Raw genomic sequence first — 23299 nt, forward strand, 5'->3', positions numbered from 1 at the left:
TGCCACTCACATTTACTCAAGCTGCTCCATCGAACGAGCGAGTAAATAAAAAGAATTGTCTCCTCTTGACGAGCTTCTACTTGGCGGAGCCTCTTCTTAGGGTCAGCGGTTAAGGGGCCTGTCCGCCAGCCTTAATTTATGGCCGTCTCTTTGAAAACACTGGGGAGCTGTGAGGCTGCGGCACCAGTTTTTGGTGCTACAGCTGTTTTTACTGTCACGGCCGTAAAGCTCCCCTGGGAAGAGAGAGACAAGAGAAGGAGAGAGGAGAACAATGGCTTGTCATGCAACTTGCACATGAGCAAAGATTCCGAGGAGGTGTGTGTGTGCTTGTACTTGTAGATTGGTGAGGACCATTTTGAGCATAGACCTTACAGAGTGAGGACATTTTGGGAAAGTACGGACATTGTGGCCGGTTGTCACTTTTTCAAAGGCTTGTTTGACTTTGGCTTTTAGGGTTAAGGTTAGAATTAGGGTTAGGCATTTAGTTGTGATGGTTAAAGTTAGGGTAAGAGGCTGGCTAATGTGTTACAGCAATTAGTGTCCTCACTAAGATAGAAGTACAAGAATGTATTAGGATGGGTGTTGTAGATCATGGTAGAAGATTTCCAGAAGGGTGAGATGAAAGTCAAAGCATCACACCTGTGATTTCATGCCAGAAGGCAACCCTGATGGCTCTCCTTTTTTTCCCTTCATCTCTGTGCTGTAGCCTTTTCCGGTCTTGGCCATGATTTGGTTCAACTCTGTCCCATTAGTGTGGGTGAGCCATTATCTCTGTGATTGGCTCCACTGATGAGATCTTCCTGTTTGAGAAACGGTTTGGGTATTTTCCTGAAATTGTTTTAGCACCAAAATCACCTTATAGTCTGGATCCAGAGAGAACAATTGATCTTTCATTTATAGGAGGATGATTGTGTTCGGAAGCTGGATTATTGGGTTTTATTTAGAGGAGATGATTACAAATTTATCCAAATACATATGTAGTGAAAACAGAGAACCTACAGTTGTTGCTTTGAGCTAAATGCAAAAGCCAGCATGTCAACAAACAATTGCAATGCTGCCATATTGATATTCAGCTTGTTTAATGTTTACCATTGTCATCCTTTGTCATGCTAACTTATGCTAATTGCTAAACACAGCACTGCTGAGGTTGATGGGATAATATACAAGTTAACATTATGACCTGATCATGGCACTAGATGAAAAGATAAAGGATGGAGGATGTCGAGTGCTTGCATCTTATTGATAACACGACTCTATCCCTAATTCGCTACCCAGGCTGGCTCCAAATGCGGAATATGGCAGTGTCCATAACATGGGTATTTTGGCTTCATTTCTGGATAGTGACAGGAAGTGGAGATACCTCGTTAATCATTATTCACACTCTTCGGGATAACTAAAGAAGGCCTGCACAATTCTTTTCATGCTTAAGATACATACAGGCTGACCAACTCAGCAACAAGTCCCTAAACCAGAATATAAATATAACTTTTATAGTTACGGCATTAAAGTTACATTATTATGCAGAAATAAAACCTTCTATGGCCTTGCATCATAGTTAATCACATCTCGACCACATCATGACGTTGAAATATGAGAGTATAAACACTGTGTGAGAAGAAATGGCTGCAACACACTTTTTAACTGCTGGTTAGAAAGCTGCATTTAAACTTTATTTTGTTGATGCTGGAGAGGCAGTCTGACTCTGATTCAAACCCTCTGACACAACAGATCAATAGGCCTTCAGACAAATTACTTCGGGACAGGCCACAGAATGCAGGAAACCACCTTGAAAACTTTCACTGCTTGCAAGAATATAACAAAACAAGGAATATTGCTCTTGGTGACAGGCCTGCAGGAAGCAGTGTCATACCTTGACCCATGCCAGCCGTACCATGCTCCAGTGATCATGCCTCTGTAAAGTAATCACAAGAAAGCTGATCTGGTTTTCCAAAAATATCTTTTTTTATTTCACATGAAATGTTCACATTTAGAATATTTATCAAACAGGTCTTCCATATAATCTTCTATATATATTTATATATGTACATATCATACACTTCTTTTTACTTACAGATGTACAAAATCAGGTAACAAGAATTCGGATAAAAAAAGACTTGACTTCAATGGTAGTCATACACTGTTGTGCTTCGTTGATCAAGCTAGCCTGTCAGGTGAAGATGTGCTCGGCGTCTCGCTTTGAGGCCTTGTCTTGTCTTCTGCGAACTGGTGACTCATTTCAAAATCATCCAAAAAACTTTGATGTTATTACAAGTAAAAATAGTTGATTGCTTACTTTTTTTCTTTTTTAAGTATTTGCCTATTTTCTGCCTGGTGTTTGAAACATGAAGGGCAGCACCATGATAGACAGGGTTGAAAAAAAACAAAACAACCAGCTCTTCGTGTCAGACGGTTGAACCAAAACAGGAGCAAGATCCAGCACGCAGAAAAGTCCAGCCTCTCTGTGATACACACAACATCTCAGTGTTTGCTTTTGGCAGAAAAACATTTTGTCTCGTCACGCTTGCGATCAATCGCTCCGTAGCTCACACACAATCTCTTCCTCTCACTTCAATACGCACACTTTTCCTTTCACACAAGTACAAACTCTACCAGGAGAAAGAGAGAGATGAAGCCTCACCACCCTCCCCTCGCTGGCGACAGTAAACCTTTCCTTTCAGAAGCTCATGGTATTTACAGTAAAACGTCCCAGCTGCAAATGCTATAAATTATCTTCACAGAATGTACAAGTTACACAGCTCAATGTTGTGTGTTTCCATGTATTACAGAGTGTCAGTGTGATTTTTGAATTGTGTGCGTCTGTACTGTGCAGAATTAGTGCTACAGTATAGAAGCACATGGTCGAGTGTACAAAAAAAAGGATGGTTGCGATGCCAGCAGCACCCGTGTGTCAATGCTACATTTAGAGAAAGTAATCACTCGGGACGTCAATGCAACTCCATACCGCTACGAGAACAATACAACAAATAGTACACAACTCTAAAGGGTGGAATAGTGTATACATTGGAGAGATGACTTATCTTTGGCTCAAAAGGTAAGAGATTACTTTTCCGTTAAATGTCCATATGAAGTTTTATCTAACGGGTTGGTGTTTTTGCTCTTGATTGTTCTCTGGCCTCTCCTCCACTTCTTCATATTTTCTTCTGGGATTATCATCCAAAGAGGTGCATGTGTTTTGGCCAGAGAGCCGACCAAAAGTACAAATCAAGGAGAGGTTGGTTTTTCCAAGAAAAACATACCTTTTGAAAAATAAGACAAAGCACATGAACTTTGTCTCAAATGCTCTGGAGCTTCTCGGCACATGTTGCGCAAGTCTGCGATGTCCGTGCTTTGCAAGCACAAAAAAAAATCCCCCTGTGGCCAGCACTGGGCATGAAAAACTGTCTTTTTGAGTCAATGGTTTCATCCCCACGGACTGTCTTCATTGTAGTCCCTGAAAGAAAAAAAAAGGTCTGCCAACAGCAGTTGTTTCATGTCCTTTCACTGCAACAATAGCAGTAATGAAAATGGGACTAGCAATGAGAGGATTGAGAGGGATGTAGCTGCCACTGCAGAGTTCGTCCGTACGCTCTTCTGGACATCTGGCAGGATTACTACCGGGTCATCTGCTTGAAGATAGGAGATCAAGAAGACGCATTACTACCACATATTTTACACCCCGACGCTAATCCTGAATGTACCTGCATTGTTCTGAGGTCATGTATAATTAGAAAGGAAGCAGGGGTGGTCAACATACCTGCAGGCAATCTGTTGGAGGGGTTATGAACCCCGCCCCCGGCTCCAACTCCAGCCCCACCTGTGCCTCCTTTAGCCACTCTGGCCTCCTGGGAGCCTGGAAGAAAAAAAAATGCCATCAGTTCCTCTGCACGACTATTAGAGGTGACAGTGCAGTTCGCTTCACAGCCAGGGGGTTGGTTACACTTACCATCAGCGGCTACAACGTCCACACGGAGCCTGAGGCACTCTTGTCCGTGGTGGTGCAAAGGCTTGGCTGCAGAAACAAACAACACAAGCGTTAACATCCCAACTTAGGCACTTATCCTACACTGGCCCCTTAATCCACCTTCATGCACACACAAAAACACACACTTGGCAGCAGACAAGACACAGAGACAAAGCTTCAGGACGCCATCTGTGACCAGGCGAAGTGTGTCTTGTCCTGCCGTTTAGCTAATTACAGCCATGGTCAGGGTGACAACACTTCTTACTCTCTGTGGTCATATTATAGCAAGATGAGTGTTGCATAAACTTGGCAAACTGAGATGGCACACTGGTTCATGTCCGTGAAAATCTTCTAAGAGACGACCGAGGAAATACAGAATACAAAAACCACCCAACTCTGCCGTACTTCAGACTTGTTCAGAGTGGAGATTTTCAGCAGCATGGATGTAGGACTGGCAATTACAACTGGTAGCTGATCTGTCAGTCTAAAGCCCCTTTACCACTGGTAAAAACACCCACTAACATCTGGCTTTTGGGAATGGATACAATCGGCATTCACTTCAGGGACAAATGACTCTGTAGTAGACGCAGGTTTTAATCGTCTCCGATTGGCAATGATGGAAATGAGACACGGGTGAACACGCCAATTTGGCCAAATAGGAAGGTGAGAGAGCTGTTATATGCCACCAGTGAGTTGCAGTTTTGTTTGAAATGTCTTGGATGGGTTGCCCTTAAATTTAGTATTTGACTAAATCTTAATATTTTCATCAAGTCATCATTTGGTCAAACTTTTTATTTGCTAAACAATTTGGCTTATGACCAACCTCCAAAACTATTGACATTGCCTTTAGCTCTAAATATATTTAGAGCTCAGTCCAAATTAGCAAATGCTATTGTTCTAAACTAAAATGTTGAATATGGGAAACTTTGGAAACATTAGCATTTATCTCAGAGCTGCAACTGTTGCTGCAGACTCTCATGCAAACATTGGAAAACAGTGAGGGCAGAGAAGATCTGAGCGAAAGCTATACTTACAGATATAATAGTAGCTTTCTCCTTGGCGGAACTCCTTTCCCAGAGTAAACGGAGTAAAACGCTGGAACTTTTCAGAGAACTTTTCAGGGGCGTGAGGGGCAAACGGGTGGCCGCACTCCCAACGCATCTGGTCGTACGACTGGGGTTTGCAGGAATCGTAGTCCTCGCGCTCGACCATGTAGAGCACGTACCGCTCAGCATCCAGCAACGGCACCTCGCCCTCGGGGTAATGGGGGCAGACGATGTCCAGGTAGTCATTGAGCTTCACCTCCACAGCGTAGTTATCCCATAGGAACCTGGAGGGAGGAGGCAGAGCAGGGTTACGCAGGTGGCAGGAGACTGATAACCATGGTTATAGCATCGGAGCGGTAATAAATATAATCCTCAAAACCTGTGATTATATATTGATCGGCTGCACGCCAGTGTACAACAGGGAAATCAGAGGAAAGACTTAGAGGTCTGGGAATATGAGATAGAGAACAAGATAGAGGGAGAGAGGTTGTGTGTGAGGATACATGTGTGTCGGAGAGGAATGAAGAGAGAAAACGCAATAAGGCGAAGAGTGAGCTGCAGAGAACATGCGCATAAATATGGATGAATGTGTAACCAGTGTAGCTGCTGCTGCTGCTGTGAGTTAGCAGTGAGTGCACATTGATCCCATGTCCCACAGGAGTTGATTGATGTTTACAGAGAAACATTAGCAGTCAGTTAGCCCGGCAAGACAGGAGATGAGTATCGACATCTGCAGGGCTGCACACACACACACACACACACCCCCCCACACACACACACACACAATGAGAGGGAGGCAGACTCCTTAATGACAAATTCATCTCCAGAGAAGCAGAAACACACCTGAGTTTACTCGACACAGGGTTAAAAATAAAGGTCATACTCGTTTTAACCCATTCATTAGGGTCAGAGTGACACGCAGACAAACACAACACGAGTGTGCAACCGCCTCCTCCCAAACTCCCTCTCATTACAAATACAGAGAGACAGTCAGACTGTCTGCCTCCCCTCCATTCCTCCCTGCATCCCTCCCTTCGCTCCTCCACCCTCTTTACGATAGTCTTTAAGTAAACTACACATCCACCCTCTCGTCTTTAGACCCGAGTCCAAACAGTCACTCACAGAAAACCATTGATACGGCCGAGTTAACCCGCACTCATGGCAGGTTAAATTGGCTCTATCCCAACGGCCCTTAATTCCTTCTCCCCTTTGGATATTTCTTTCAGTGATGTTATGAGCTTATCTCCGGGGAATCGTCACTTAAAGGTATTTCAAGCTTTGTCCCTTTTTCCCCTGACTGAGTGACCGCTCTGGGGGCGGCTCACAGCTAATGCTCTCCCCTCAGCCAAAGCCATCTATCACTGGCCTGGAGCTCTATCTGGCCACTACCAACACACACACACACACACACACACACACACACACACACACACACACACACACACACACACACACACACACACACACACACACACACACACACACACACACACACACACACACACACACACACACACACACACACTTTTTCCCAGTAAGTCCCATCATTCAACAACCAAAAGACACACACACAGAAATACACACCCACACCCTGGTAGTGGGATCCCATGTGAGGACTATCAGTTTACTATCTCCTACTGTTTTGGATCACCAGGGGTTCCCTGAGAATGGATGATGTTTGACAGACTTAAATATTTTCACAACACACCAGGAGAATGTGTGTATGATATAAGGTTTTGTTGCTTTTGCAATCAATACACGCACGGTCCAGCAAAGCTTTCAGCAGCTCAAAAAGAAAGAGGCGGCCAGAACAGCATGAGTTAAGTTACTGGCTGCTATTTAATCAGAGCTACAGATCTCTCGGAATTAGTTCTGTGTTGTGCTAATCTGACATTTCTGTCTCTTTTCTGTGAGGAAGAGGGTGTTTTCTCATAAAATGCAACAAGGAAGCATTTGGGGGAGTTTGTGTGACAAGGTCCATATGTGTGACGGTAACGATCAAAGTGCACAGGCGCCGGCCCCCGTCTCTCATTAGCCTGTGTTGTTGTTTGCTGCCAGGGGTGTCCCTGGTACCCCCCTGGTAAAAGGACAGACGCTTTGGCTCCAAACCACCGGGCCCTGACTCCTGCTCCCCTCCTCCCCTTTACCCCTCTCCGCCTGACTGCATTCCCTCAATACTGATGACCAGATTAGCCGGCAACACTGTTAACAACAGCAATTCGGCCCTGTAGGAAAACAAGCGCCTTTTTTATTACACTGATGAAACTTCCATCTAAAGTGTGCTGATAGTAGCGGAGCTCCAGCCAACTTTAGGGGGGGTCGAGAGCAATAATTATAATTTCGCAGAGGTCTAGACGGCTTAGTGCTTATCTGCCATTTGCCTGCCACGCACTGTTTACCAGAATGGTGCTGAAGTGTTTTTCCCCCCTGCCACTTTCAATTCTAGTCGAATCGGCAACACTATTGAACAAACACTGATGTCTGCTTTTGCCTGACAGAGTTATCATCCCCCGGCAAACCCCCGACACCCGAGTCCCCTCCCTCACCCTGAGCCCTGATTACAAACTGGTCATGGTATGGTCCCAATGTGTTCATCAAAAGGGGGTCGAAGGGGGGCGCAATTAAAACACAAAAAAGGGTATTAAAGTTGCCCTGGAGGGGGGTAATTATGCTCTCCTGCTACCCACTTCCCAGCCCCTTTAGGCCGAGAGTTTGGGAGGGGTGCAGAGGGCATGAATAGGTGTGGGAGGGGTGGGTGTTTTTTTTTTTTTTTTGGAGGGGGGGGGGTCAAAGGCCTTGAGTTGGGAATGGCTTTTGAAGTTTCTCTCAGTGAGTGTTTCTGTTTGAGTGCTACAGTTGCTTCATCAATGCCACCGTTTCATACAGCGTCTCTATTCACAGCGCTGATGGAATACCTCACTTAGCAGAGAGGACGACGGCTGAATGCGCACCCGAGGAGGCCGGCTAGCGCTTTTTTATTAATGGCAAATAGTTTTAATTATCCCTCTGCCTTTTGTTCCCCTCTAACGCCTCGGCATTGAAACGCTCCACATCATCGGCTTAATTAACTGATTGCAGCGACGCGGTTCAAAGAGACGCTCTAGCCCTGGTGTGAGAAGGTTTAACTAACTAATTCAAATCATGCCACCACCACTTTAGCGGACAAACTCCTCTCTGTATCCCCCAGTGTGCGTCCTTTGTCATTTCCCTCACTGCAAACTGTTTCTCTCTCTGCGTCAATAGGCTGTGTTGATTTATGCCCGTCGTTTATCCCAGAATGCTCTCTTTCGATGACAGTGACGCAGCTTGAAGTAACAACGTTGAGGAGTTTTCGTATTCTCTTGTCGAGAATGATTTGTGGAACTATGGCAGCTATGCGGAGAGGACTGTGTGTCTGTGTCTCTGAGATATTTAAATGTGCGATTGTTTATGTTGTGTGTGTGTGTTTGTGTGTGTGTTGTGTTGTGTCTGTAGAGCTTTGAGGAATCTGGGAGTGTGTTTCGGTGTGATACGGTTGATAATGAATGTCAGTAATGAACAACGATGATAGCAATGAGTCAAAGGGTGTGTGTGTGTGTGTGTGTGTGTGTGTGTGTGTGTGTGTGTGTGTGTGTGTGTGTGTGTGTGTGTGTGTGTGTGAGATTACACTGTCTGATGAAAACTAGCCCACAGACTGTTCCCGGTCACTCTTCCTCCTCTCCTGAGAAGGAATTCCTGATTTATTGAAGCCTCTTCAGGAGCAAGAGTCTAATCTCCCTTCTTTAATCTCTCCGGCCAGCGTTTTGCTTTCTTCTCCACCTCTGCCCCCTCCTTTCATCCATCCATCATCCTCTCATCTCTGCACTCTATCGCCCTGTGGAATGCTGGACCTCAGAAGCGAAAGAGGCCGCGACGTGGATCAAAAGGTCGGACTACCGCCAAGTCAGCACCGGAGAATTTTCTGTGCGCCAACAGTCAGCACTGAGCAGCCTTGTGCACTTTTAATTCTATCGGGAATCACTCTCTTTAAAAATCTATTTTAAAGTCGTAAAGGCCGTCGCAGGACAAACTACACATATCTGACCACTGCATCTAAAAACAGGGGCTTGAGTCTAACTAACCTGAAGCCCACACATTCACCATGAGCACATACACATGATCATGTTCCTCCTGTTTAACACATGCTACCAATGTGACCCGAAAGGTGACCGACCAACGTCACAGATGGGTGAACCGGAATGTGAGGACCACCTAATCGGCTCGCTCAAGCCTGGATTATTGGGTTGACCAGAGGCTGAGCTTGGGTCCATTCATTAGCACCAGACCCTGCTTAATACAGGGGCTTAGAGTGGACAGCGAGGCCCAGAGCAGGGGCCAGGTCCCTGGGTACAGATTGAGGGGTGAGACAGGCAGGGTGGAGCTTTTTTTTCTCTATTGTTCTGGGGTATTACTCCTTTACACTGGAGTTTTGGAGTTGAAAGAGACACAGTGACTATGACTCTGTGTGTGTGTGTGTGTGTGTGTGTGTGTGTGTGTGTGTGTGTGTGTGTGTGTGTGTGTGTGAGTGTGTGTCCGCCATCACAGAAGAGGAAAGTGTGATGTGTTGACAGAATAATTAACGACACTGGACGTAAGGGAGCTGTTTCTTTCAAGACGTGTCTGTGAAAGCTACGTGACTCCACGACGGCGGTGGCACATCTGAGGCACATCGCCAGCCAAGTTGAGCAGGACTGTTTAACGTTACCGCTCAAACTCATTTTGTTTCATCCGTCCGTCCATTCATCCATCAATGTCGGCCGCCCCCTCCCACTCTCTGTCCGTCTTTCATCGCTCAATAAGCAAACCAGATCCTCATGTCAACTCTGTCCCTCCCTCCCCCCTCATCCCAAACTTGCTGAACCAATCAGAACCTGTCCCAGTGGTATTCCAAATATGCAACTTTCTGACCCACTGTTTGCAGATCCAAGCACAAAGCGGCGTGGGTATGCTGGGGGTCGCCATAGAAACAAATATGGTCTTACTCTTTCAGCTCCTCCCTTTTTACACAATATTCCAGCCTTTCATTCATTCGCACCATGTGACTTTTCGTCATCCGTCTCAATCAGCTTTCTCCCTGTCCTGCCATTCAACCTTTGTCTCTCTGGATCATTGGTCATTCCGCTAGCAATCCTGGCTGAACTCGCTGGGCTCCTTTTTTTTTTGCCACCCGGCAAAATGACAAACCTTTAAGTTCAGCAGAGAAATAATTGGAGTCCTGAGTCCACTACTGCACTAAGGAGGCTTAGATGAATTCATATGCTCTTTCCAACTGTCCCACGCTGTCCCCTGAGCCATTTGTATCTTATAAGGGCCGGAGCAGAAAGGTCACCAATGACATCACATTCCTCAGAAGGCAAATTTCTGTGCACAAAAATCAATTTCTCTGGATTTTGCTGTCGTGTTCCGTGTTCTTTTCCCCCCACAAACATAGTCCAAGTTTGTCGCTTAATGAATCCCATGGGGAATTTACTCTAAGCTAGCGCAGGTCTCGGTTAAATTAAATTGATTTCTAAATGTAGTAAGAAGTAGTAGCAGCAGCTCTGGCTTACAGATATCTGGTCCTCAAAATGGTATAAATAAAACCGGCCTCTAGGGGGAAGCAGTATTTGCTGTGCGGGGCGTGTGTACACACTAAAACCAGACTTTCAACAAACAGATAAAAAAAAAAGGCGAGAGGAAAAACAAAAGTTACACAATGACCTTTGTTTAAACAACACAACAAACACAATGCTTCGTTTTCAGCGATATTATCTGACTCTCGTTGGCTGATTCTTCCTCATCTAAACACATGACACTGAATGTCACCAGGATTCGACAAACAAGTCTGGAGGACAGACACTGTACGTCTCCCCTCACACACTATGAGAACAAAAGTGCAGGCCCTCCTTATAATTGCAGCGTGATCTTAAATATGTGTACGAACAGTGCGTCTCTTCCTTTCTGCTTTTACGTCTGATTGAAGCAGGGAAGAGACGAGGGGAAGAGTGGGAAGGAGCAGGGGAAGTCTGCAGCGTAGATAAGGAAGAGGCACAAGGATGGGCAGAGGTCAGAGATACGCTGGTGGTGTTAACACTGATCAGGGGCGAATCTGAAATAGAGAGGGGGAGAGATTTGAGTGGCATGTGTGATCCCAAATCATCCTCCATGCTCAATGGTTCAGCATATCCGTCATAAGAAAATCAATTTATCACTATTAATGACTCCTAATCCACCTACTTCACTTCCCAAACAAGTCTGGGAAATTCAATCGACCCCTGCGGGAGTCCAGGCGTTTACGGTCTCGCGTGTGTTGGTGTGTGAGAACTGTATTGTTTATTGTGCAGACAGGATACGCTGTTTTCCCGGGAAAAGACGTAGCCAGGAAGAGCTTCACTTCACAGGGAAACACACAGCAGACAGCGTGCAGACTTTGGTAACACCACCAGCACGCCTTCGGGAAGTTAAGACCTTTAGCCTGAATTCACTGTCTAGTGCAGTCGAACACAGGGATATTGAACCAGGTGAAAATATCCTCTGGTCAATACTGTCACCAAGTCTCCTTAGAGACACAAGAAAAATCATAAACACATTTCAATGATCATTGAGCCTATAAGAGCCGATTACCATCCGTTTAGAAATCGCTCTGAGTATTTTCCCCCCAGATTGAATTCACCAGACAGATTACAAGACAGATTAAGGGTGGTGGGAGGAGAGGGGGCACAGATGATGCGAGGAAAAGATGGAAACAGATTTAAAGAGTTTACTGAAGAGAATGACAACCAAGCGGAGGAGGGGGTAGGGACTGCGGTGGGTTTAGAGCGAAGGCTGGATTAATAGGTGAAGTGGGTAACTTCGATGCTTTTCTGAGGAAGTAGCTTCGGTTCAGATAACTTGGAAATCACAGTGTGATGACCCAATCTTATCTCTCATCGCTCCATCAACATCCACACACTCAAATACATGGAATGCAAGCAGACATTTGAACCTACTCCTACACATTTGTTTTTCCTTCATTTAATTTCTGTCCTGCGTTTTTCACACTGACTCAACCTCTTTTCACTGCTTCAGCGATGGCCCTCGAGAGTGGAGAAGAATACGTTGGACGACAGGCGGACAAGTGAAAGGACCAGGAAGAGGGGAAAAGGTTTGCTGAGAAGACTGGAGTGTCTTTTCATGGGGATGTAGGAGAAGAAAGCTTTAGGCGAGAGGGAGAAAGCGTGAAGGAAAGGGCAAAGTGCCTTGTGACGGATTGCCATGGGTGCCAAGGACGATAAAAAATTCCACACCTCTTAGCATGCTTCCCTCCTTTCCCAAGAGCCCAAGTTGGAGGTGAGGAAATAATAGACTGAAAAGGGACAGCTTGTAAAGTTGAGATAAAAGCTGGTGAAGGAGGGACGGGGGGACGACAGTTTCCCAGAGGCAGAGCCACAGCCGTGTGAAGAGGGGCTGGCCTGAGTGGCAGCCAGTATTCAGGCACCGCTGCTGTGACAGAATGACTGACAGATTGATAGAGGCTGTGCCACTTCATCACATAGTGAACTCCGACCCCCAATCAGTCACACCAGTTACTATTCTCTTTCTGTGGCTCGCTGTGAAGACCCTTCCCCAATTTGTATAGGAAGTATCCCAAAAACACCCATACTGGCTGGATAAAGACCAAGAAAATGCTCCATGTCTGTGAAACATAGCTTCAATAAGTCCCCAATTTGAGCCAACACAGCACAGAACGTCCCCTTAAACTCAATCTAGTTGCACCAGATTGCACACAAGCATCAGTCTCATGAATATGCCTGATTTATTTCATCAAGAATTATTCCAATGGGAAATCAGAGAAAAAGGAAAAAAAATTCCATATCTAACAATGTTAGAGAAACGGATTTAAAAAATTCCAGGATCCGCCCTTAACTTTAATAGGTTCCTCCCTGAGCCATACGGCATCCTGCCACCAAGATTTGCGGTAATTCACCCAGTGGTTTTTGAGTAATCTTGCTCACAAACAAACACAGGGGTGAAAATATAACTTATTTGGAAAAGGCAATCAGATTAAACCACTGATCCAGAAATGGTGGTCTGAAACAACCTACAAGTGAATGCTGCATTTATTTAAATCAAATTCCAACAGCTCATTGGAAAACAGCTAAATTAAGACTTCGGAATTAAATTGGATTAGTTATAAAAAAATAAAGTTTTAAGATAACAGAGATGACGGTTACGAAGACGGGCCAAGATGATGAAGTGAAAATAAACAGTCGTTCTAACAGATGTGTGCGTGTGTGTGAGCATGAGCCATGAAACGGTTAACAGATTCACCGAGCTGCAGACCACAGAACCAAGTTGAGAAAGGGAACCTGGCCAAAAGGAGGGGGAGGGAGGTGCTGGAGAGAGGGAGAGACAGGTACAGAGAGGAGGAGGAGGAAGAGGAGGGGGTGGTGGTGGTCGACTCATGCTCTGTCAGCAAGGAGAAGAGGGAAAGGAGTGAAAGAGCAGATTATTGCCTCACGTTAGAGTTGTAGAGTCCACAGGGCTCCTGGGACGATGTTAACATCAATCACAACTGTGTGGCTTGTGTGCTTATGTGCTTGTGTGTGTGTGTGTGTGTGTGTGTGTGTGTGTGTGTGTGTGTGTGTATCAGAGCATGTGAGTCACTTGAATGCATTGTTGCACATGTGAGCGAGCTCCGGCACAGTCACTCCGTTGACAACAAGACACGTACACACACTGGCATGCCGGGACCTCAGCTGACTAGGCAACACCAATGAGCCTCTTTTCTGGGAATCAATCCGTGCACGTTGTTAATCAGACACTAAAGGTTACAAACACAACAGCAACGCAAAAGGTCAGAAAGCTCTAAAACACACACACACACACACCACACACACACACACACACAGTCGGGAATAGATTTCACTCACGCTGAAACAAAGCAGTCGTTAAAGTGCGGGCAGATACGACCTTGGGAGTCAGCAGGCCCCAAGGCGGACGAGCAAACACACACAATGAAATGAGTGGTGAGCAGGGCAGCCGCACATGTGTCGACACAGTGAGGAAAAAGGAAATGAGCCTGCACCACAAGTGATCAATCTGTGATCGATTTGATTAACGGCAGCTTCCTGACCAGTGGGATGGAAGAGGCTGAAGAAACAAAGAGAGAGACATCTCACGAGGGACGTCTGTCTGTTAGAAAAAGAAACACATCTCAGAAACTCTGTGCTTTTTCTGGGAATACAGGATTAAGAGTAGCCAAAGGGAGAGATTTAGCAAAGTCATCCGGAAAAAAATAGCAAGTGCAAAGGAACGGATTACAAGTATATATACAGGAATGATTACTGTTGTTCCGCAGCAGGGACACAGCAAAACGCCTTTCCATCTGGGGACTTTGACTTCATTCTGATTTTCAGTGAAAGGCTTTGTCGCTGTAATTATGGTCTTTCTGAGAACAGTAAATGTAGTTTTAACCGCAGTGGAGCTCAGGAGGGGAGAGATGGTGCTGTGTGAGTGTGAGCTTCTGTGAGAATACTTTGGGTATCTAGGTGTTTCAAACCAAGACCAGACATGTGTTTGCACACACTGATTGATTTGGACGGTGTCAGTTTGTTTGATTGAGCGTCCTGGTTGGTGATTGTCTGCCAGGAGTCTCTGTTTGTGCTTGCCCATCTGTGTGTGGGTGCACATAGAAGTTCATCTGTGGTGTGTAAACCTAACCCTTCCCCTACCCCGAGCCATTTCACCCCAGCCATCATCAACCATAATTCTAATTGACCCCCACTTATGCCGAATGGCCCCTCACCCCAACAATTTCAGCTCCAATTTCTCCTCCCTAAGCAATCCATCTCTCTCCCACAGCGTGACCTACTGGGCAGCTCTCAAGTTACCTCCTCTGTCTCTGTCATACACCATTATTACTCGTCTTACCACCTGAAATATGAACACTCTATGTCTCCCCGACAGACACGTTAAAACCCCCCAATGCGATATCTCTTGATTTAGTGGATGTGGCAACCTCCCACCCCTCCACACAGAGGTTGTAGGCCTCTCTGTCCGATGGGGAGAATATTGCAACAGATATTTCAACATGTTGTGCTGTGATTCAGGCCTTTGATACCAACACATGCACACAGAAAACACTGCCAGGAAGAAATGTAAGCCCTCGCAAATTCAAGGACTTGTAGCAAATAATGAAAACTACATGCTGTACGTGAGTGAAAAGGAGGAAATAGAAATCATAGCTCATACCCCCTTCAAACGAACAAGTGAGTGCCACAGAAAAAATGTCACAGTGAGCAGCTCCTCCAGCTCACTGTCACTTCACTAAGATAAACAGATCACAAAAACCTGATGTAACTCATCCTGTAGTACACACACACACACACACACAGAGAGAGAGCGACAGACAGAGAGAGAGAGACACAGACAGACACAGACGGAGAGAGAGAGATTGCGAAATAGATAGAATCTGAACAGGTTAGACAAAGTATTAGAGGTAAACAGCAGCATAATAACAGGGTCGAGCCCTGAGAGGGAGGGATGGATGGGGAGGTGGGGGAGGGAGAGAGAGAGACTCAGATGCAACTATTAACTGAATTATCATCACAACAACAGGCAGTTGCCTCCATCACAAATTCATCACAACCAGAGCCTTGAATATGCATGAAGCTGCAACCACACAAACGCAACTGAATATGGATCTTCACGATGTGCACGGATTATCTTTGATTTATATTGAAGATGTTGGTTTTGCATGGATGCGTAAAGAAGTGGTTGCAGTGGTGGGTTCGAATGCACGGAATTGAAATCGGCAAAAATTCAACAGATGCTTACTTTGGGTTCGTGCTGTTCCAGTAGACGCTGTGCCGCTCCGCTGACGCACACCAGGCGCACACGCTCACTACGAAGCCCACAATCCAAACCAAATCCATGGTGGAGGAGAGGAAGCGTGCACGAGAGGAATCACAACTCAGGTGGGGTTTAATTAACAAATATTCAAATAAAAGAAAGAAACTTTAACCGAGAGGAGGTGAGTGGAGCACTGCGCGCACTTTACGCAGGACGCAGCCCGAAGCGCACAAAAACAAATAAAAAAATAAAGCAAGTCAAGTCTTTGAGGAGTGAAAACTGCAGAGAGGTCGCGACAACTCGTCAAATCCGTAGTGAATGAAGCTGGAGGTGCGTGGAGGCTGGTTTTGTGAAACGCCCACAGCCGCGAGCCCCGCCCCCCATGTCGGAGATGGCCAATCAGAGGGCTGTCCGAGAGACGCGAGCTCCGCAGGTTCCTGTGCACAACATTACAGCGTCATATATTCATGAGCCTCTAACATATATTTAACACATGTTGACTGTGATTTACAGAATTTAGAAGTATTACATCACAGGCACCTGTTTTTTTTTTATTAGAGTAACTTAATCCTATTGCCTGGTAGATTGAATTAAATTTACATTTTGCAGTATAAATGTTATCCAATAATAACCTATATCTTAGTACACATATTATGTAAATAACTATAGAAGCAGCTCTAATTTAAGAACAGCTACACCTACAATGATCAATTGTTCATCATTTTGTCATGTAATCAGTTTTTTCTATCATGTTTGCTTACGTGCAAATTAAACTCCTACAGGAGGTAAAACAAATTAAAACTATTTCTATCTTGCACTTATCTAAAGAAAGATAAAAAATGCTGTAAAAAAAAGGTACATGGGAGTGAACAAAACGAGAAATTAGAAAGAAAACAAACAACATCCATAAAAAACAGGGATTCAAAATCTTCCCTATAATATGCTTGAAGCAATTATCTATACAAATACAGACTTAATCCATGTAGAGTTAATAAAACAGCTCAGTCATACTTTACAAATGAGAGCCATAAATTACAAGTTGCAAAAAAAACATGTTTTATAGAATTTGCAAAGTGATAACGTTAAGCTGTTTCTCCAGGTTTTGCCGTCCACCCACGAGTGAGTTAAGTTTTTCTCCTCAGTCCTTATCTATCATTCAAGTGCACCACCCTTGCTCGAGTACTGGTTGGGCAACATCCTGTGTGTTTGCACAGTGACTTCTTGCACTGAAGGTGGTGTTTTTATCCAACAGGTTTTCAATGACTCCTTTGTGTGAGCGCAGACATTTAGAGGCCACTGTCAGTGTATACAGTATGCAAAGCTTTATGTTAAATCAAAGGGTTTCAACTGGTCAAAAATGGAAAGAAAAGATAATTGCACGCGTTAAGATTGTACATTCAACTAGGAGCACATTAGCTTCAGAAATGCATACCCTGATTCTCATTTTCTCTTCCACTGACATGAGTAATCTGGACCCCGAGCTGCTCGTTCAGCCTGGTGAGCCATATTGCCGGAGGGGGTTTTCAGGCCTGCTTCTGCTTGACATGGCACTTCATTTGCTATGCCTGCTTAGCACTGTAACAGCTCCAAAGATATCACAGTAAACAAGAAAATACAAGCAGGATGAAGGAAAACCTTTGTGCATATTGAATATAATAGCACAGAGTCTATGGGCATGTGGATGCAGGGACGTCATCAGGTGAACGCTGCAGGGAAAATGTTGTTGGTCCATGTTGAAGAAAGGCAGAGAGGGACTGCAGATGGTGCAAGTTTCTCCTGATGTAACCACAATGTAAGACTCCATGAAACCTCATGATTTTCTGAATGAAGCAATCAATCATGTTTTTCTTTCAACTGAACTCGATTGGATTAAACCACAGGAACATGGATGAAACTTTAGAAGGTCAAGGCTTTCAGAGTTGTTCTGATAGATTCACCAGATAATTAAACTGTCAGGTGAGACTGCTGATTGCACATCAACACACGTTTTCTGACAGTTTAATTGTCACGGCGCTGTCACTCCCACTCACCCGCGGCTCCGAGCAGATAAAGTGACAAATAATATCTATTTGCAATTCTTGTTAACCCGGGTCTGACACTGCAGCGCTCTGTTGTCCTTATCTTTGAATAATCACCTGGAGTGAGACGCCCACACGACCATTTCACAGAGCTCTTTATGTGTAAACTCTTTATTTTCTGCTGCAGGAGAACCAGACTCAAGAGGACTTAAATGCATTTGAGTATTGACGGTATTATGCAATCTGCGTTTAAGAATTCTGTCCAAACTGACAAACCATTACCAATCCAACTGTGCAAATACAGAAAGGCACATATACATGGTAATTGTGTGCTATTCGGTGTCAAGCAGGTCATCCCGAATGATGTGCTATGTATTCATGAAGAGCGCTCACCCCGGTGGATCCATTCTTTTTTCCTATTCAGAGTCCGATTGTTTTCTCTGGCTCTGTGGGAAGATAAGAAGGTGAGAGGGACGGCCAACATAATTGTCATTTGCATTGCAATTGAAAATCTGTTGTGGAAAAGCTTCCACCGCACCGCAGACATTTATGTCAAAACTCCATCAGGAAACTACGCAGACCTTTAATTTCATACCAACCTGAAATAATGCATGAATAAACAGAAAGATGGAGTGAAACCGCCCTCATGTATGTATTTTTTTATATCTATGGATCTCTGTAGGCTTGCACGACTGCATAGACACAAATATAGACACACACATGCACATAAACACAACCCTATTCACCTCAAACCCTGACGGAATTTGCACCGAGCCTGTTCCGCGGCACGAAAATAAGATATAGGAAAATGATAGGGACAACCACCTAATGTCGGCATGGGAACGCGACCATCCATAATTTGTTTTCTTCCACCATCTCAACCAGAGTAATTAGATGATGTCATCGTGGAGTTGCACTTTCCGTGATCCTGAAACGAGAAATCACAACACAGGATTTTTTTCCCAGTAAAATCTAAGAAAAAATATCCGCCTCTGTTCAGGAACAACCTGCACTTTACACTTTTACATCGAACAAAAACAATGACTGTGGTTAACACATTCTCAGACAATGTCTAATCTGCTCTTTCCAGTTCGCCTCCACCTGAGCAGGTTTTTCGCAGATATGCAGCGAGTTGCCTACTTCTCTTCGGCTGAAGCCTGTTGCCACTTTTTTCCTCCTTCCTCTCGAATGTGGCCATTACAGGAGAAGTGCTTGGGCCTTTTGCTCTGAATACAAATGAGAGGTTTAATGACAGACTTTCATAATGTTCCCATCCCCAAACAAAATCCCCCAACCCACCGGTGCTCGGTGCAGTGTGCCGCTCACTACGCTGGCCTCCTTAGTCTGTGTCGTCTATTGTTAGTCAATGCACCTCCTCTGCAGGAGTCGTTCCTGAACCTATGAGCTCTTTCTTCACAAACAATGGAAGTGAAGTGTTTCCTGTAATTAGCATTGCACAGGTCTACCTCCGCTTATGAAATAGAGAGACTCTGTAAAGACAGCATAACCCTCCTTCCCTCAGATAGTCTGAGTCTGCCTGTGAAGAACAAGTTTGTTCATGGTCTTGTTTTTGCCTTCATGCACTGGTGCAGTTGTTGATACATTATTTCTTTGACTTTCCCAAGGCTATAGAAAGCACAGTTAATGATTAGGTGGAGCAATTTTAAAGCAAAACAAAGCTAATTAGTGAGTAACTCTAGCGTTGCTGTGAAGAGATGAAGTGGTAAGTGCCAGTTCCTAATTAGCTGTGGTTAATTATCAGAGGTAAACAAAGAGGTGGTTGATTATGCATGGCCACATTCACTGATCAGTGTGTCACCTGAAAGATCGGAGTTCAGACTCTGAATTCTTTGACATGTCACGCTGGGAAACAGGCAGCCGCTGTGCTCAGACATTTGGGAAAGCACACACACATATAAACACACACAGAGACGCACCCACACACACAGACACAAATACGTTCCCCTGCTTAACCACCATACACACCAAACTGAGAGACAAAGAGCAGCTGAGAAGGAGGCGGATGAGGAAGAGGAGGCTGGAGGAAAAATGCAAACACATTGTTAGATAACAGGAGTGTAAGACCAAGAATGAAAGCAAAAGTGAGGAGGCGTGCGAGATGAGAGTGAGGGGCTTAAAAAAACATGTTCTTATGAGGGACAATATGCAAAGTAGCAGGATGCAGGAGAATAGTGCAAAGAAGAGGTATAACACAACAGCATATAACTTAATTTAGCACAACATAACACAACATAACATAACAGCACAACATAACATAGAATGGCACAACACAATATAAAATAACACAACATAACATAAGAAGAATATCCGGTTGGAAGCGAAGCGAGAATGTTTTTGTTTACAGCACATCGATATCGACGTCTGTCCTAATTGTCAAAAGATCTTTAATCTTGTTGTCTTTCCAACTTTACATCTTCATCAGCGTTTCTTTCATCCTGCCCCTTTTGGTATGTTTCAGTTTTGCATCGGTTCCTAATTAGAAAGGTCACCAAGACGCCCACTCACTTGCTTTGCATTTTGCTGACATTGACCTGCTTTATTCTCACATGGGCTCATGTTTTTTGGACATTTTAGTTTCTGGTAAATGTCTGGAGCAACTGACTCGGACATTTGCTTTGTCACACACAGCCCCTCCTGAAAACTTCAAGAAACGTCCGGACTTCAATGCATGTCTGAAAGTAGCTACAGTAACAATAAATCTGTGTTCACAGATTTAATATGCATGGAAACCTCTGGGCCAGTAATTAGAAAAACATGGCACATTTACTGACCTGTAAATGTGGCTCCTTCCCTTGAGCAAACTGGAATTTCTGAGGTGTGATGCATCATTTCCCTCTCACACTGTTACAGTCTAGTAAGTGAGAAAGTCTATTGCAGGTGACTCGCAAACAACAGAAACATGCAGTGTTTCTTCTCTGGGGAAATGGAAAAGGTTGTCCACCTCTTCCGTCTCTTTCACTCTGAAGTGATGCAAAATCTGCATGTGAGATGGAAATCCACAGGAAGTTTAATAACGAGGAGAAGATATGAAGGAGGAAAAGAGGTGTGAAAAAATAAAGGTGAAAAGAGACGTGTGTGTAAACATAAATATACTTGAGGCGAGAGTGAGTACAGAGGAGAAATGGAAGGATGCCAAATGAATGAGAGGGAGAGTGAGAATGATAGAAATAGACAGGAAACAAACAAGAAGGACGGAGGGAGTGCAGAGAGGCACAAGATGTAATAAGATGTTCAGATGCGGCGTAACTTGCAAACACAAAGATCAGGGAGTAGGATATGAGAGCGAGGCCCGAGAAGGTGATGTGCCAAGGTAATAAAAAGGACACAAGTGAGGGAAAGTATGATAAGAAAAGTAGAAATAGATTATCACTGTATTAACTGGAGAAAATTTGGATCAGGAGTGACAGTCTGAGGAAAAAAAGCTGAGAGATCAGAAAGGAAAGGTTTGAAAAATTCATTAAAGGTATAATTTCAAGCAAGGAGACAATGAGAAAAACAGAAACGCACCAGAATAAACAATTGGAGCGGGGGAGAAAGACCAAGGAGTTTGAGTTAAGGTGGGAAAGCTTTGAGAGATGAGAGTCTTTTTTCATCTACAAGACAAAAGCTACATAAAAAAAATATGCAGAGAAAAATTTGGAGCTAAGTGGTGTGAGAACGGGAGGGGGGCCCACACACCAAAGTAAGCAGGTGGAAGAGAGTGAGAAAGACAGAAATTGAATAGTGGAATGAAAAAGTACAGACAGACGCGAGGAGAATGAGAGCGAGAGACTGACACTCAAATTTAAATAAGGAGAGGATGAAAAAAAGCGGCACACTGGTGGATTCCTCAAAAAGCCCCTTCAATATGTATGAGGGGCAGCTCCATAGAGCCGCCACAAACAAGCGACAGAAGGAGAGGAGAGCGGCGATGCAGGTTGTGCTGAAAAGAAAGAGCTCTTCTCTCCTGTCAGCAAACTTTACAGCATGTCCAGGGAGTCTGAAGGGACCACCCAGACGCTCTGTTTACCACCCCCTGCCTTTCCCTGACACAACAACACAAACAGCCCTGGGAGAATCGTCGAGGGCTCGGAGTGAATAACCTGCCCACTAGATTACGACGGCGCACAGAGGCACAATTATATCATTACGACACGTACAAGGCCCCACTAAAAGGGAAACCAGAATCATATCGCTTGGTAAACAACACGTAACACTTGTACGATGGGGTTTTAAAGTGACAATCTCACGGAGCCCAGCTGAGCACCCTCCTCCAGAGGAAATGGGTAAGAGGAGAGTGGAATTTTTTTTTTTTGGGAGAAGCTGTAGGCGAGATGCACCTGATCCCACAGGGTAGTCAACAAAACCAGATTAGAGAGAGAACACGCGCTGTCAAGGATGTCGAAGCGGTTCACACTGGCTCATTACCCCCCTGAAATCTATTGTAATGAACGTGATGAACGCGCTCTGCCTTTCCCCCCAAAGAGCGGCGATCTGTCCAGAGTGCCCGGACATTCCCAGAATTCATAGTTCCCGGGGATCCTTGAGGGGAAGAAGAGACTTCAGCAGTTGGCATATACCCAGAATAGCGCCATCCAGACTGTCAGGGTGACGGAGACAGCAAGCGACACCACTAACAAGAGCTTATACTTCACATGCATGTACAGTCGACAGATACAGAGACATCGCTGCCTCCTGCCAACTCATGCGAGGTGGCACAGATGCAACTTTCCAACTCTGCATTCCGCTGATTTTACTGATACTAGTGCAGGGGCCATTTTGAACATGCCAGTATATGGTTTTGCCTTTGGTGTCAAGAGCGCAGCAGGAAAACAGAGATCTCTGGAGGTGGTGGAGGTGAGGGGTGGTACAACAGGACGTAACCTATCGGTTCCGCTGCAGCACATTGACACTGGCGTCGGCCCTGATCACCAAAAGCTCTCCTCACATGCTTGTCTGTTTCTTCTATGTGTCATATGTTGGAAACAACATTAAAGTGCCCCAAGGTGAATTTTCTGGAGGATGGCCTGCTGCTTTCTCATATCAGCTCATTTAGGTTTTGGCAAGAGAAACTCCAGAGAAAGAAAGAAGCCTGTCACTCAGACATTTGCGTTCTCACGTACAGCCCCTCCGGACAATGTCACAAGATTATCTAGAGTTCAGTGCATGTTGAAATAAGCTTTGATGAAACAGATACAATGAACATCATTGTTACAGGCTGCAGGACTCAGCAGAACCCTGATGATGCACAAAGAGCTGTTCACCTATTTAATTAAAGTTTGGTGAAGGTCCACCCAGAACACTGAACTGTAGAATCAGTGGTAGTTAGTATTTTCATGATTGACAGTCTCACTCGTGTTGCTGAGTCCTGGCCGCTGCTGCTGCAGAGCACTGGTCATCTAGTCAAAGTTTATTGTTATATCATTTGTCCAGATATTTAAATA

General features: G+C 44.7%; 1 protein-coding gene across 3 annotated transcripts; it reads right to left on the bottom strand.

Moving 5' to 3' along the window:
• Window positions 1-1940: 1940 nt before the first annotated feature.
• Window positions 1941-16163, bottom strand: efna1a (ephrin-A1a). 3 transcript variants are annotated; one of them, XM_020102408.2, is made up of 5 exons: window positions 15823-16163; window positions 4996-5291; window positions 3944-4009; window positions 3755-3850; window positions 1941-3626 (listed from the first exon to the last, which is right to left on the bottom strand). In XM_020102408.2, exons 1-5 carry the CDS (start codon window positions 15918-15920, stop codon window positions 3499-3501), a joined length of 684 nt encoding a protein of 227 aa, XP_019957967.1. In that variant the 5' UTR covers window positions 15921-16163; the 3' UTR covers window positions 1941-3498. The 3 variants fall into 3 exon arrangements, with proteins under 3 accessions (XP_019957967.1, XP_019957968.1, XP_069372395.1); XM_020102409.2 differs by having other exon boundaries at window positions 1941-3623; window positions 15823-16157; XM_069516294.1 differs by having other exon boundaries at window positions 1941-3623; window positions 3755-4009; window positions 15823-16157.
• Window positions 16164-23299: the final 7136 nt, after the last annotated feature.

This window comes from Paralichthys olivaceus, chromosome 20, assembly GCF_024713975.1.
Source record: "Paralichthys olivaceus isolate ysfri-2021 chromosome 20, ASM2471397v2, whole genome shotgun sequence".
Lineage (NCBI taxonomy): Eukaryota > Metazoa > Chordata > Actinopteri > Pleuronectiformes > Paralichthyidae > Paralichthys > Paralichthys olivaceus.

Coding starts and splice junctions, on each gene's coding strand:
- efna1a (XM_069516294.1), bottom strand. CDS start 15,920: ATGGATTTGGTTTGGATTGTGGGCTTCGTAGTGAGCGTGTGCGCCTGG. Junction 5,292..15,822: donor TGGAACAGCACGAACCCAAA/GTAAGCATCTGT, acceptor TCCTCCCTCCAG/GTTCCTATGGGATAACTACG. Junction 4,010..4,995: donor AGAAAGCTACTATTATATCT/GTAAGTATAGCT, acceptor TTGTTTCTGCAG/CCAAGCCTTTGCACCACCAC.